Here is a 15,446-nt window from a genome sequence, read left to right on the forward strand (position 1 = left end):
TATGAGAGCCTGGTGCAGGTGCCTCAAATGGTGAGAATCTGGAAGCAGAAGGCGATAGGATTCCATAGGAAGTAGTAGAGAAGACAGCAGGTACCCAAACACAGGTCAGAGATCAGGACAGCACCACTGCATGGCCAAGGAAGGTCAACAGAAGAGAAATCTACCAAAGGCAAATCAACACATTAGTTCCAAGAGGAATGATAAGTAGCAGCCAGAGTAGTGGGGTGGCAAGAATAGAGCAGAGGCATGAATTATATTTGACCAATCCATAAGGGCTCAGAGAATATCCTTCTCACCACCACTTGGGTGTCTGTCTGCCTAGCTGACATCTCTACTTGGTTGTTTTATTTCTTAATGTACTAAAATTACTTTTATGAAATATTTACTGAGCACCTTGAAGCTCTTGCCACTGCCCTACTAGACTTGATTTTAAATCATCCAGGAAACTATGTTCCTTTAGAGATGTATCAGGAAGGAAAAATACAAAGTGCTTGTACCTTTCTTTTCTCCTTACATGGAAGCTCCATTTGTTCTGTTTCCAGTTTCTTGCTCTTCTGGGTGTTGAAGGAATATCCAGACAGCTTTGAGCTTGCCATAGAACTGGAGGGCTGACCTACAGTGAAAAACAATGACTAGTTATTTCTTTTTCTGCTGTTCCTCTACTCCAATTCAATATGAATTGATGATTTCTTTTTGTTCAAGGGTTATGAGAACAGGCAGTGGGAAACAGTGAGAGCACCTCAACTCTGAGCTATGGTAACCCCAAGCCATGGTTTTCCTTTCCATACTCTCAGAGAACCATTTCCCTCTGCTGAAACCATGGGTAGACTGCCATTGCTAGGTGACTAGGTGAAAAACAGCCATTGTGACATTTGAGCTTTCTGCATAGATAGGTAAATTAGGAAAAGATGGAAAAGGGTCTTAACTAAAGGGAATCGTTTCTTCTAAAAAGTTCCCCTTAGCTGGGAATGGAGGCTGGAGGGCAAGTCTGAAATGTCCTTTCTTCTGATGAAAAAAACTTAATCTAGACAAAATAACTCTCCCCAAATTCTTTTACAAGAAAAGTGATGATTTAAATGTGATAATCATTCCAACGAAGGTCTAACATTTCTCGATAAGTAAAATAATTTTACAATAAGGATTCTGATAACCCAAAATTGTTAAAACCGGCTAGATACGGTGTGTTCATTTCTATGCCAAATACCAGGGCAGAAAGAATTAAGTGCCATAAGCCAGCACCAATGAACAGAGACTATTGAATAACCAAGTGAAACATGTGGTCTTTAAAAAATATACTTTGCTCTTGTTTGGAAGGCTTTTGGAGGCAAAAGTTGAGGTGGTGTTTCTATTTAAATAAAAATATTGTAACATCTGAACACCCTCATGTAAAATATGTTACCAAATATTTTAATGAATATTTTAATAAAATACTTCATTGTAACCATCTAGCAACTCTGCAGCAACTGTTAGGGGTGGAGGGAGAAGAGTGGGATCCTAGGAAAAATGGAATAAGTAACTAAATGGAAGAATGATATCAAAGGAGTAGACAAGAGATGGGATAGCAAAATGGGAAAGGGAGAATGGCAGGAAGGTTAAAAATAGAAAGAGAAGTCATCTCAGTAAATTCTGCTACTTTCCCAGAAAAAAAAGAAAGCTAAAAAAGGAAAAAACAGAATTTGCTAAAATAAGAACCAAAATAGATAACACTGAACAAAGGGCCATAGAAAGGGAATGGGAAATCTGCTGCATGGGCTGCTTTTCTCAGCCCTTCACTGGCCTTGACTGACCCTCTCTGTGGCAAGCAGACCCTGAGCTTCTCTCAGAACAAACCGTTTCTGAAAGAATTTTAAATATTCATGTACAATGAGTTATGCGTGTGTTAACAGAGCTTAGTGTCCCACTGGCTGTCTGTAGACCCTCAGGATTTTCTCACTGGCCATCAGAGTTATCCAGAATCTCACACATCATGACAAACAGAGGTAACAGGAAGGAATTTTAAGGAAAGATAGATCATGGGGCAGGAAGAACTTAAGTAGCTATGCCTCTTGCAATAATCTAAGACCTTGAGTAACAGCTCCTGTTGACATGGTATCCTACAAATCAGTCTTCCTCAAACTTCAGTGTGCACAGGAGTCACCTGGGGATCTTGTTCAAATGCAGATCTGGCCCAGAAGGGCTGGGATAGAGCCTCAAATTCTGCATTTGGACAAGCTCCTAGTGATGCCAATGCTGCTGGTCTGCAGATCACACTGAGGAGCAAGTTATGGGGCACCCAGGTGACCCTGAGTGAGTCAGGGAGTGATGCAAGAGTGTGTGTGTGCAAGGGGGAGGGGGAGAGAGGTGTGGGAGAGAGAGAGACCAGAGGAACATTCATTCCTGCAAGTTCATACAGAAAGAAGGCAGGAATCAACACATGTTCTTTCTTCATTTGTTACTGCACTGTGCTCTGGTTCCCAAGTTCAGAGTTGCTGCAGTTTCCCCTTAGGACTCTCAGGCAGATGGAATTCTCCTCTACACATGAATTTGGACAGAAAGCAATACCAGCTGTGAGTACCCACACTGAGGGAAGTGGAGATTAAGGATTCTGGGAGTTCTAACATGCCCCATTTGGAGGCCCAGGATGAACCCTAGAAACATTTCTGAACTTCTTACCTAATCTTTCTTCCACGGAGAAAAACATAATTGACACTGAATCATCCCCAACCAGAACATCAAGTGATGTTGGAAAGCTTGGTTCCTTAAACAGAAATTTTGAGAAAATGCTAAAAACCCAGCTTCAAGATTGAAGCTAGTGGTTTGACTCTGATTTCTTCATACTTTCTAAAGATGTTTCTGATGGAGAAGCTCCTGGGTGTTCCTTATGTTTGTGTGAGATGGAGGGTGAACGAGGGCTTGCACCATCTTCTACAAACCAGAGACTAACAGCTCCAGGGAGAAGCCTTTGGACTGGCGTCATGTGAAGAGTTTGAAATTACAGTTGAGGTGGGCTACTCCTCGTTTCCTTTGACAGAAACCACACGTTGCGTGATGCAGTGTGGGCGTCCTCAGAGGTAGCTACCTAAGTTTGCATACTTCCTGACTGACAGAGCACTCCTGCCGGTGCCTCGGGGCCAGGGTGGTGCATGTCACTGGGAGGAGTAACCAAGTTTCACTTCCTCGCTGCTTGGAGACTCACAGCCGCAGCAGGCTTCTCTCACTGAGGAACGAGAGAGGGTAAAGAGCAGCAGAGCCCATCTCTCTCTGCCTCTTCCCCACAGCACCTGGCAGGGGCTTTCTGAGAAGAGCGCGAATGGGCAGAACAGAACCTCTAGAAGAAAAGATGACGGCCCAGGATCCCTCAGATCTGTGGAGCAGATCGGACGGAGACGCTGAGCTGCTCCAAGACTTGGGGTAAGAGAGCAGATCCCCTTATCAAGTGCTTCCTGGGTGAACATTAACCCTCCACTCTCACCCAAACACTCACTTTGATTAATGATTATCTTTGGCACTCCATTTCTCTCTGGTATCCCCCATCCCCACCCCCCATCTTCTATCCTTCCCACTTTAGTTATTTGTTCCTGCTAGGTATCTTCTTGTTGGGGGCTAATTGATTATTTTTCCTGATGTGAAAACAGGTAGGTTGAGAAAACGGGACACAAATCAAATGTTGGGTATTGTTTGAGACTAGGGACAGAATTGAGATATGTGAATTGATACGGCTTAGTTTACTTGATATCGTTCCAGTTAATGAATAAGTACGCTGTTAAAGGGGTTTGATTACAAGATAAACAAAAACCTGCTGCTCCGTAAAGGGACTTTTTCAAATGGGAAAGAATGAGGAAGTTTTTGCAGCAGTCGCTTGTATGTCGTTCTTTCTCCTGACACGGCATTTGTGAGCACTTGTGTATATCCATGTCTGTCTGGGCAACTTTGAGCCTTTCAAATACTAACAATCCAGGAAGAGGATAAGTCATTTCAATCACAAAAATTTCTGCCTCAAACTGCAGAAGTTTGGGTAGGTTGGAGTCGTCGGAGTCCTGTCTTTAAGAAGGGACCCAGATGAGACAATTTATTGGGATATTTAACAAAAGAGGCAACTATTACACAAGAGAGGAACAGGGGATTTCCTGGAGAAACTGAACCTTCAACCTAAAGCACTGGGAATTTTCTGACTAAGATGATTTTGACACCTGTGATTCAGGAGAGGTGAAATTTGCATATTCTACCTTAATGAATAGTTCTAAATCTTCACAGCAATCAGTGACATAGGAACTGTTATCAGCTCCTTCTTACAGACGAAAAAAATGAGCAGCACAAAGGCGGAAAGACTTGCCTATGGCCACACATCAATTAAATGACAGAACCAGGATTCCAAATCCTATGTTCTTAATCATAGGAAAACTGAAATATCAATGAAATCTCTCTGCTTTAGGATTGCAGAGATTGTCTTTCTTTGTATTGTTCTACTGTAACAGTTCTTGATACTTCCTGTCTTCAGATTTTAAAATTGAGATCTCAAAATTGAACTGTACCTTCATATAGTAAATCAGATATAACAGCAAGAATTTTCAGTAAACTGCTCATAGTGGAAGTCAGAGTTCCAGGATATCTCTACCCTTCTAGATTGAATTCCCAAAGAGAAGAGGTATCCAAAACAGGAGTCCCAAAAGCCAGGCAATAAAGCCAGACCTTTGGGCTCTCACTGCGAGCCTCATTGAATCTGAATCTCATGGAATTATAATTCTACATGTGTGGTTATTTGTATTCCCAGCCCCCTGTAGGTGAGAATCCCCAAAGGAGAAGCGAGACAAAGGAGATGTTCAGTTCTGTTCCTTTTAATTAAAAAAACAATCCTGGAGCTGGGCTCTGTGCTTGAGTACTGTTGGTACCTGAGTTACAAAGATGAGCTAAACGAGGTCTCTGCCTTGTACCATAATGCCAATATCAGGAACAAACTACAAGTAAACCCTCAGGGGAAACAGAACTCCATCTTCCCTGTAAGTGCAGAGAATGCATGGTCAATACAATCCAGAGTCATCAAAAAAAGGAGCATTTGTGTCCAGATTTCTTTATTTGAGAGGGCCTGGAAATTTATTCATCATTTGAGGATGGTTTCTGTAACAATGAGCAATCTGCAGTTATCTAGAGGGATTGCTTTGTGTCCGTTGTTTTCACCCTTGGCTGTGCGCTAGAATCATCGGGACAGTTTTTATTCCTGGTGCACTGGCCATATGCCAATAAAGTCAGTGTCTCTGGGGGTGAGCTGCTTTCTTTTTAAACTCTCCAGTTGATTCCAGAGTGGGGCCAAAGTTGAGAACCACTGCATAAAACATAAATCCACAACAGCATTGAGTAAAGTTGCCTTTATTTTTCATTTTAAGTCTGTTGGGTATGTATCTGAATCTTAAAATTATTAATAAATGTGGCATTTTGTTTATAGGGTTTAGGGCTTTGTTTGTTTGTTTGTTTTTCCATTTCTGGTTTATTTCACTCAGCATACTGTCCTCACGGTCCATGCACCTAGTTGCATGCCTCACAACTTCATTCCTTCTTGTAGCCACTCGTTATTCCATTATGTGTATACACCACAGTTCATCATTCCATTCATCAGTGGTTGTACCCTTAGGTCACCTCTAACCATTGCGAATTGTGGATACTGCCAACATAAACACCACTTTGCAAATGTCCATTCATGTTAGGGCATTTAAAAAAAAAAAAAAACCAACTTCATTGAGGTATATTTTATATATCATAAAATCCATTCATTTCAAATATGCAAATCAATAATTTTTAGTAGCTCTACTGAATGGTGCAACCATAAATCAATTTTAGAACATTTCCATACTTCCAATAAGAACCACAGGAGCATTGTTTGTTTCATTACACTTGAGGTCATGCTGGTTTCTAGAGTTGCCTATTTCTATGATGTAAATACTCCCACCATGGACAATTTAAGCTGCCAAAATGTAAACAATAAGTTAACAATTAGTTTGCAAAATTCCTGGCTATTTAATAGTTGACTTGAGCCAGCACACTGTGGATATACTTTTAATAGGTAGTGATGAGACATCTTCACAATGACTTGTTGTCCCTGGCAGTATCCTGAATATAGATGAAACTCTTTTTCATTGAAATCTTGACCCACTGGTGAGATATGATCTGTACCAAAACTTCTGACTAATTCAATTTTCAGAAAAGCTCAGTGAAACCAAAATGATTTAATGTAGTTGGTAGTTGGTAGAAAACAGGTGGTTGGTTTTAATGACAATTACTTTTAATATTTTTAATAGGTTATTGGAGTAGTTAAGTAAATTCCTATGTTTATATTCCTGATAGATATAAATAGGTAACTTGGTGGCTAAATTAGAAAGCTATCATAAGTCTACCATTGTTCTTAGTCCCTATTTTTCTCAGGCTCTGGAATACGTAAGTTCTGTAAATTGAATGATGAACCGCAGCAAATTCATCACTCACTTTTCTAAGACATGTGTTCCTTGCTCAGAGCATAGGTTTATTATTTTAAGCCTTTTTCATATAAGAACTGATTTAATCCTCACAGGAGCACTGTGAGGGAGGTACAATTACTAGCTTTGCCCTCATTTCTAGATAAGAAAGGAGCTTTGATCACATGCCCAGGTTTCAGTGCTAGCAAACCTTCAAACTCAGTTTTGCTCCAAATCCCACAGGCTTAAGCACTAATGCTACAGTCTAATTTGCATCAAACTTCTCTCTTCTTATTATACTAACTCTAGTTATTAGTGCTAGTCTGAACTGAGAAAAAAAAGAAGGTTCTGTAATTACTACTGCTGACAGGTTCATTACTACAAGACATTAATCTTTCTATTCTTCACATAATACGTATGCTTGTATAAAAAAAACTAGGCCTAATTAGTCAGAACTGTATTGAATTTTGTACGTATTCTATTTTAAGGGTTAGAAAAATTGTATAAACTAAGGAAAGTATTAGTAAATTCAAAGCTTTAATGGGACCTGTTTACAAAGCAGTGCTACCAACTAGACCTTTAGAGTTTGTTCCCCTTCTATGCATTTCTGTAATCTTGGATTCTAAAAATGGAAGGTGGTTCTTCTGTGGGTGTATGATAGTATGTAACTAGTGTGCAGCTTGATCTGTCCTTGACTTGAGTGAATTTCCTCTTCAGTTGTTGTGTTTTTCTGTTCCTCCTGTGGGTGATGGTGACTTCCACCTACTTGCACATGGAAATCTGTCCACAGTCTCCACACTGGGTACAGTTTCTTTGCTTCATTCATTCATTCTTCCATTTAATCATGGGTCCTTAGTGGTGGCAGAAGGAATGACTGTCACCCCAAGAGCTTATAGTGCAGAGGACAGAGAATGCACATGCACCTGCAGCTATCACACAGGGCAGGGTGAGCTGAGTGCCATGACAATGGATAGCTAAGGCACACTACAAATGACAGGAGGAAGGTGCACCACTGTCAATGGTGAAGATGGCCTTTGGACCAGTAAGATTATTGTCAGTTGAAGATAGGAAAGAAGTCATTTCATAAAGAGAAAATGGCATGAGGAAAGGGATAAAAGGAGCAAAACACTATGAGTCAGAAAATAAAAAGAGCCCAGGCTGACTTAGACCCTCCCAGTGTCTGGGACTTAACCAGTTCCTGGTCCAGGGGTGATGAAAGAACCCCATGCTGGAGGTTTGATTAATCAGCATTCAGTCAGTCTTGCTCTAATCCTTACCTCCCAGCATCCTTGCTTCTGAGCTGGTTCTATGAGAAAGCTTCCAGCTGACCTTCCTGTTCTCGTTTCACAACCATATCCTCAGCCCTTTTTGTTCCCCCTCTAAGACTGGGTTCATTTCTTACTTCCACTAGCAACCCTGGAGGAGATTTTCTATTCTGATTCTGTGCACCTCTAGCTCCTAATCCCTTCTGCAGATCTGCCTGAAATTAACTAGAGTCCACATAGTTAGGTCTTACTGCATGCCTTGCTCACCTTGCGTGTCGTAGATCCTCTGTGTCATGCTCCACCTCACTCCCTGCCCACTACTGCCTGCTCTCCCTACTCCTCAGTAAGCCTTCTTAGTTTAAAGATATTTATGACTTTAAAAAGCATAAAGGTAATAATTTAATTTATTTTTGTAACACTATAATAGTTCCGTAGAAGAATGTTCTTAGTTTTTAGAGACAAATATTGCATTTTTGAGGGTCAAAGTGTCATGATATCTATCATTTACTTTAAAAACCATTCACCCCAAAAGTATATGAAGAAAATATGGCAAAAGGTTATCGATTGTTCTACCAAAAAAGAATATGTAGGTATTACTTATACTCTTCTTTCTAATTTCTTGTACTGTTTGAAACTATTCATAATAAACTGTTAAAATAGAATAACATTAATATATATTAATTATTGAAAGTTTGGGAAATAAAGAAAAGTTAGCCATGTACCACAACCCAAATGATATTTTGTTTAACTTCTTTCCAGTCTTTAAAAATTTTTTTTTTCTGTGAACATACACATATATACACACACACACGCAAACACAGATTGAATTGTGGCTGTACTGTATACATAATTTTGCTCTTGCTCCCTGGTAGGATATTTTTTCATCATCTGCCTTTTGGTCTGTCTCAAAGCAGGTTCAGAGTCTACTCTTTCCTGGACCAGCCTGTTTCTCTACATTAAAGTTTGGATAGCTAGATCCATCCAGATTCCAGAGTGCCTAAAATAGACCCTCTGTCTATTGAATTGTCAGTCAATTGACAATATGAAATCACTGAATGTTGGTAGGGACAAGAAATTATCTGGTCGTCATATTTTTTTTTTAGGAAGATTAATCTGGCAGTTTGAGCCTGAAGAGTGCCAAAAGGTGAAGATTGAAGAAAATTAATTAGTGAGGCAGTTCAAGGATTGATGAATAAGAAACTAGACTGCAATGATGACATGAGAATAGCAAGGAAGGGGCAGGAGTGGAAGCCATTTGTTCCATTAAGCTAAATACAATAAATGAATCACAAATAAACAAGAACTAGTTCTACTGCTTTTGCATATATTTTTAAAATCACATTTAAAAATTGGGGGGCTGGAAGACCAGGCAAAGCTTTGTGGAAGAGGACGATGATGAACTGAAATCCATTATATCTTTTTTCTAGTCAGTCTCTGAGGCTTTGCTTCCAGTCTAAACCCTACTACCATAGGGAGCAGCCAAGCCCTTTTGATCCTGTGGTCATTGCTGTACTGTCAGGCTGACATGAAAACTAAATAGAGGGACCTTTGCTGGAATGAGATGCCATTGTATCCCCTCCCCCAAGTCAGGGACTGCCCCTCGGGTCTCTCCACGTCCCTGACTTCCCTGGGGGTGTTGAATCGCCCAGTCTAGCTTGCTGGGTGTCTCTTTATGTGTCTGCATCTTTATCTTTCTTTTGTTTCTCTGTCTCTGTCTCCTGGATCTCTCAGTTTGAATCTGTATTTGTGTTCCCTAAGTCACTGTCTCTCTGTGCTTCTGGCTATCTGTGTGAGCCCTGTGTTCCTCTCTGTCTCTGAGTTTTGCACCTCTATCTTCCTATCTCTCTGTCTACAGCTCTTTGACTTTTGTGATTCTGGCTCTTTGTGTCACTCTGTGTCTCTGAATCTCTATCTCAGTGTTTCTATTTCTTGGAACCTCTTGCCTCATTCATTCCTCAGACTCCTTCAAGAACATGTTTAGTCTTTTTTTCCAAACCCCACGGAATTCTTTTTTCCCTTTCAGTCCTGGTTTTCTTTAGCTGCGCCTTGACTTCCACCAGAAAACCTGGGGCCAACCTTTCATGCATTGTTTGGCTAGATGACGGTACTCATATACTCTGCCTCTGTCATCACCCAGGCCTGTTTCCTAAACCTGAGGCAACTCGCGCCACCATTTAGCTCTGCTGGTTAACACGTGTAAATGCAGGCATTTAGCAATATGGAAAGCCACAGACAATCTGGTTCCGTCACAGAAACATCCCTGTTGGAAAGACTGTAGGGAGGCTCTCCTCTGTATCACACTACTCCCATTGAGGCCTTATTATAGAACTTTCAAAATCTTTTATAAGGCCTCTGCTTGGTTCTCTCTACTTGGACAGGGTCCATTACTATGATCAGTGGAAAGATAAGCCCACACTTGTGAATAAGGTTTTTAACGTGTGTATACTGACAACACCAATACCTTTTAAATATCTCACAGTGTGACTACAATACAAATTGCAGCACTCATGGCTATTCATTAAATAAGACATTTCCTTATTCTAAACCCATGATTTCTGATGGCATGGTAAAGCTAAGTCCTGTAATTTTCCACAAGAGTGTAGTGTCTAGCACCAATGATGTGAACAAATGAATACAAATGAAATCAGGCCATCAAGCAATCCCACAGAATGCTAAGGACTGATTAACCCAAGTAAATATTGCTTTAGAGTAGGAATGCCTAATAGATACATCTTATGTTCTATCACCATTGTGTTCTAGAAGGGTCTTCAGGCTGAGTCTACACTCAGCATGAAAGAAGATTAATTAGCTACATCATCCATGGCCTGGAAAAGGGGAGCTGCATCATATGTCACTTATTTGTCAGCTTTGGTCTAGAGATTTCAGAGAGTATGTCAGTTCACTCAAAAGTGAGAATAACTTTGAAAATGGAAAAAAAAAAGGTGGGGGAGAGAGAGAGAGAAAATCCTCTAAAGAAGAATAACTTTTGTTGCCATTCTGCTCCAGGGCCTTTTGGTTGCTTTCACACGATCAGGAGTTTCTGTTTTTACTTTGGGTCTAAGTGTATGACCTCTTTTTAACACTGATGGGAGAATCAAGATTCTATATCACTTCTCTTTCTTGCCAGAAAGGGGAAAAATATGTCACCATATGTCAAAAAATATGAATAACCTGTAGACATGGGTTACTAAGAAATTTTGTCATCAGGCAATGTGCACTGTAAATGGATGTGAGGCTCAATGCAAGCTTACTGTCTGTGTCCACTTGTGTCTCCCAGCATTATTTTGCATCACTCCCCATCATGGACCATCTGTTCCAGCTGGGCATTCTGTTTCCTATATATAACATGCATATATCAACCTCAGTGCATTTGCTTATGCCATTCCTCCTCTTAGGATGCCCTTTTCTCTCACCATCTAATGAATTCTATATTCATTCTTCAAGGCCCAGCTCATCATCATCATCCTCCTCCACAAAGCTTTGCCTGGTCATTCCAGTGCCCCATAAGCTCACCCTCCTACATCATTTACTGTTCATATCACTAAGGTGGCAGCTATTTGTTGATTTTCTATGTTAACTTGAAAACCCTTTTCTTTCCTTGCCATTGGTATTATAAAACCACTTGGTATTCTGCTTTGTCCTCTGGCCTTCTTCTTCAGATGCCAAACAGTATGAACTCAAACCATCAAGGTTATTGAAATGAATGAAAGTTTTTAGGACCATGAGTCCTTCCTCTCCATGCTTCTCAAAATTTAAACTGCATATCAATCCCCTGGAGTTTTTGACAAATGCAGGTTATAATTTAGCAGGTCTAGGATTAGGCCCAAGACTGTGCATTTCTAGCAAGCTCTCAGGTGGTGCTGAGGCTGCTGATATATACTTTGGGTAGAAAGGCTTTACATTAGTTTACAACTAGCAGTTACAACCCATTAGTGGTTTAAAGGCAGTTTAGTGGTCACAATTAATATTTTTATAAAAGAAATAGAAGACAAGAAAATGCTTATTCAAGTAAATTGCATATAGTAAGGATAAGTATGGTTTTCAGTAGTTTTTTATTTTATGTGCAAGTGTTGGTGACGTAGTGTGTATATATTGGGGATGATATAAAATGTATTCTCTACTGTGTTTTAATCCAAAAAGTTTGGAAGCCTCTCCTTTAAAGGACAGATCAAAACAAGACATAAAGTTAGAGCAGCAAATTAAGTTTGGGAAATAAAGTCCAATGGTATAAGTTGCTATGAGGCTCCAAAATACTGAATCAATTTCCCAGAAGGTTCTAACACGAAGAGGCACTGGAATGGAAAGGAGAGGGTTAAGCTGAGGACCAGCTATCTGGATCTATGCTTGTCTGCTTTCTCTGTGGTTGAGCTTATTTCCTGAACCTTTTGGGAGAGGCAGCTATGAGAATTCTTTAGTGGGCGGGTGTTTCCTAATTTGTTACTGTATCATGGAAGTGATAACACCACTGTTTCCTTCAAGGTCAGCTGCTGGTTTCGATCATCCCATAAACCCTGTACAAATATTGTTTTGAAGTTTGATTAGTCTCAGTTCTGTTGACTGCATTATTAGCCTTGAGATATAATTATGCCATGCATTGGCCTTGGGGAAAAAAGGAGAATGTAACATTGATTCAAGTGAATTGTTACAAATAGTGGTGTTTCTTTTTTTTTTTTTTAAACTCTTCAGGGAAAATGAGACCAAAAGAATGGTTTTTGTTTCAAGAAAATGAAACTTACTTATTCCAAATTGCATGAAATCATATTCCCAGCACCTAGAACAATGCCTAGCATATTCATAATATATTGTATGGTTTAGCAAAAATTGTAGATTCTTCCCTTTTGTAAAAGTTAATAGAAGCATATAAGGAGTTTATAAAAGAAGAGTACCAATACATGGAAATTAGAGGGTTTTCTTACTAGTTGCCTAAGTGAATAAGAAAAATGAGCTTGTTATTTGCGTGGGGTCACGGAGCTAATAAGTTAATAATCATTGGAGTGGATGGACTAGCTGAGGAAGTGACTGGAGACAAAAGCTTCACTTCTCCTCACCACAGTTCTCGCTGACACTATATGGATCTTTGTGATCAAGGTTTGCTGTTCATTAGCATCCTTTTGCTTGTGTTATTTCCCAGTAATAAAGTGGTTTCTTATGGCACTAAATTCTAAAAAACATGTATCTTCTGTATGCAGCTGGGGGAGACATTACAGAGCAGCAGAGGAAAAATAACTCACTTGGGATTTTGAATCAACAGTAAGTTCAGTGTGAATCAGCAGTGTGATGTAACTGTGAAGTAACTAATGCAATCTCAGGCTGCCTTAAAATGCTTTATTTGCAGTCAGGTCTTACCTTTAGGATAGGTTTTTTAAAATTTGGCAAGTGTTCAGAGGAGATAATGTCCCTGAGTGATAAAAGGACTGAAAGCTTGTCAAAAGAGGAGAAGGTGAAGATGATGGAAACAGAAGACAGTGCATGCTAAATGTTTTCAACTACTTGTATAAGTATCATATATGTAAATCCAAGGAGTAGCTCTGGGACCATCTTTTGAAAGATACAAAGAAGGAAACGTCAGTTCAGTGGAGGCAAGAGTTTTCTACCCATTAGTCATTGAAGTGCAGAATGAGCTGGTCTGTGCAAATAGTGAGTTCCCCATCATTAGCAATATTTAGGCAAAGATTGGATAAGAGCCTTGTTAGGGTTTAGACATTATTCAGACACTGTACAAAACTTAAAAGGAATATAAACCAAACTGATGAGTGTCATTTTCACTGGGATGGGTGATTATATATGACGTTTACTTATTAAGTTAAGCATTTTTTAAATGCTTGATTTTTAAAAAATAAAAAGTGTATCTGACTCTTGTGATCACCAGAGGTGCATTTACCATGAAGCTAGTGAAACTTCATCTTCAGGGCCCCTGCCTTGCTCAGACCCTAGTGAAGTGATTAATAAAAAATTATTAATTAATAATTAATAGTCACTGTATATGAACATTTTAAATGTCCTGGACTCATACATGTATGAAAGAAACTTAATAGAGTTTCCTGAAATTGCCAACAATACCCAAAACGTCATTATCCATATCATGTTGTGAAGCTGAAAATAACTTTTATATCCTATCAATAATTTGTTTTAAAAAAGTATTCTAGATTAAAAGTAGCAACAAGGGGGAAGATGGCAGAATAAGGAGCTCCCAGACTCAGTCCTTCCACCAAAACAACTATTAAACAGGCAGGAACTGTCTGAAACAACTATTTTGAAACTCCAGCAGTCAGAAGAACACTGTACAGCATCCAGGGAGGAGCAGGAGGAAGAGGCTGACAAATTACAGTAAAGAACTATAAATTGCTCTCTCCATATGGTGGTTCCCAGTGCCCATCCCCCACTTTTGTGGCAAGCTGCCTTGGGTCCTGGCTGGTAACTGGTGACTGAAAGGGACATAAAAATCCTCTTCCACAAAGACAGAAGTGTGCATGATCACTGATCATGGCTTTTGATTGGCAAATTCAGATCACTGGGTTCTGGTTCTGAGGGCAGCTATGGTTTCAACCTTGGACAAGGGCAGTGGCAGCTATTGTTTCAAACCTCCCCCCTGGACAAAGATAGTGTCAGCCACTCTTTCAGTCTTCCCTGGACAGGGGCAGAAGTGGTGGGGAATTAAAAATGCAATGCTTCCCCAGGGCTGTGGGGAAAAGTTACCTGAAGGGCTACATTTCCTGGGCAGGTCAGGGGAGCTTATTTTGGGGGAGCCATTGGAGAAGTTTGGGGCACCCTTCCTGACCCTCTCCACAGGGCACTTTGGAGTTGGTCTGCACCCACTTCATGGGTGCCTGGCCTGTTTTCTCTGGGAAAGACTTAATTGGGAAAGTCTTCCCTGGGGTGACCCTCCTCCCAGAATTTGCCCTGCAGGCAAAAGCAGGTGAGACAATGAAAGGAGTATAAAATACTATAGAAGAGGACAGTCTGGGACAAAAGCCTGCCAGCTTCAGAGACCTGGGAGAGAGAGGTTTGTCCCTCTGTAAACAGGGAAACTTCAAAATAACTAACAAGCAAAAGGCTAGGATTAGACAGAGGCCCAATAAGGCATAGAAAACCCTGCACAGTGTGTTCACCTTGGGCAGACCTTCCTGATAATACAGCTGAAGCTCAAGAAAATCTCTGTCATATCACTAGTTGTTTACAAAACCAAGAAACAGACATCCCAGGGAATAAAACCCAGGGTTAACATTTTAAAATATTAAAATATATGGTGTGCAACAAGAGTACAAAACAAACAAACAAACAATCAAAAAACAGGAAATGATGGTCCATCCAAAAGAAGAAGATAAACATACAGAAAATGCCAACAAAGAAGATGAGACTATAGACATACCAAAAAAAAAAAAAAGCTTTTTAAAAATGATCTTAAAAATGCTTACAGAGATGAGAGAGAGTATAGAGGAAGAACTCAGGATATTGGGGAAACAATGAATGAACAAAATGAGAGTCTAAGAAAAGAAAGAGAAATTTTTAAAAAGAACCAAATAGAATTACTGGTGTTGAAGACCACAATAAGTGAAATGGAAAAAGTGCCCAGGAGGGTTTTAAGAGCAGACTGGAGCTGGAAAAAAATAAAGAATCAGTGAACTTGAAATAAGTCAGACTGAAGGGCAGAAAGAAAAAAAGAAATATTTAAAGCAAAAATAGTCTAAGACAGCTATGGCATACTATCAAGCATACCAATATATGTGTTATGAGAATCCCAAAAGGAGAAGAAAGAGAG

The 15,446-nt window shown here is 39.9% G+C and overlaps 1 protein-coding gene across 2 annotated transcripts in view; it reads left to right on the forward strand.

The window, feature by feature from the left end:
• Positions 1-2,952: 2,952 nt before the first annotated feature.
• The window catches only part of DAPP1 (dual adaptor of phosphotyrosine and 3-phosphoinositides 1), a 72,303-nt gene continuing 59,809 nt past the window's right edge, over positions 2,953-15,446 (forward strand). Inside the window, exon 1 of one of the 2 annotated variants that reach the window (XM_037830324.1) lies at positions 2,953-3,390. In XM_037830324.1, coding sequence (XP_037686252.1) covers positions 3,290-3,390 — 101 coding nt within the window. In that variant the 5' untranslated portion in view covers positions 2,953-3,289. The remainder of the gene's footprint in view (positions 3,391-15,446) is intronic. The other variant, XM_037830323.1, reaches the window with a different exon arrangement.

This window comes from Choloepus didactylus, chromosome 3 (genome assembly GCF_015220235.1).
Source record: "Choloepus didactylus isolate mChoDid1 chromosome 3, mChoDid1.pri, whole genome shotgun sequence".
Classification (NCBI taxonomy): Eukaryota; Metazoa; Chordata; class Mammalia; order Pilosa; family Megalonychidae; genus Choloepus; species Choloepus didactylus.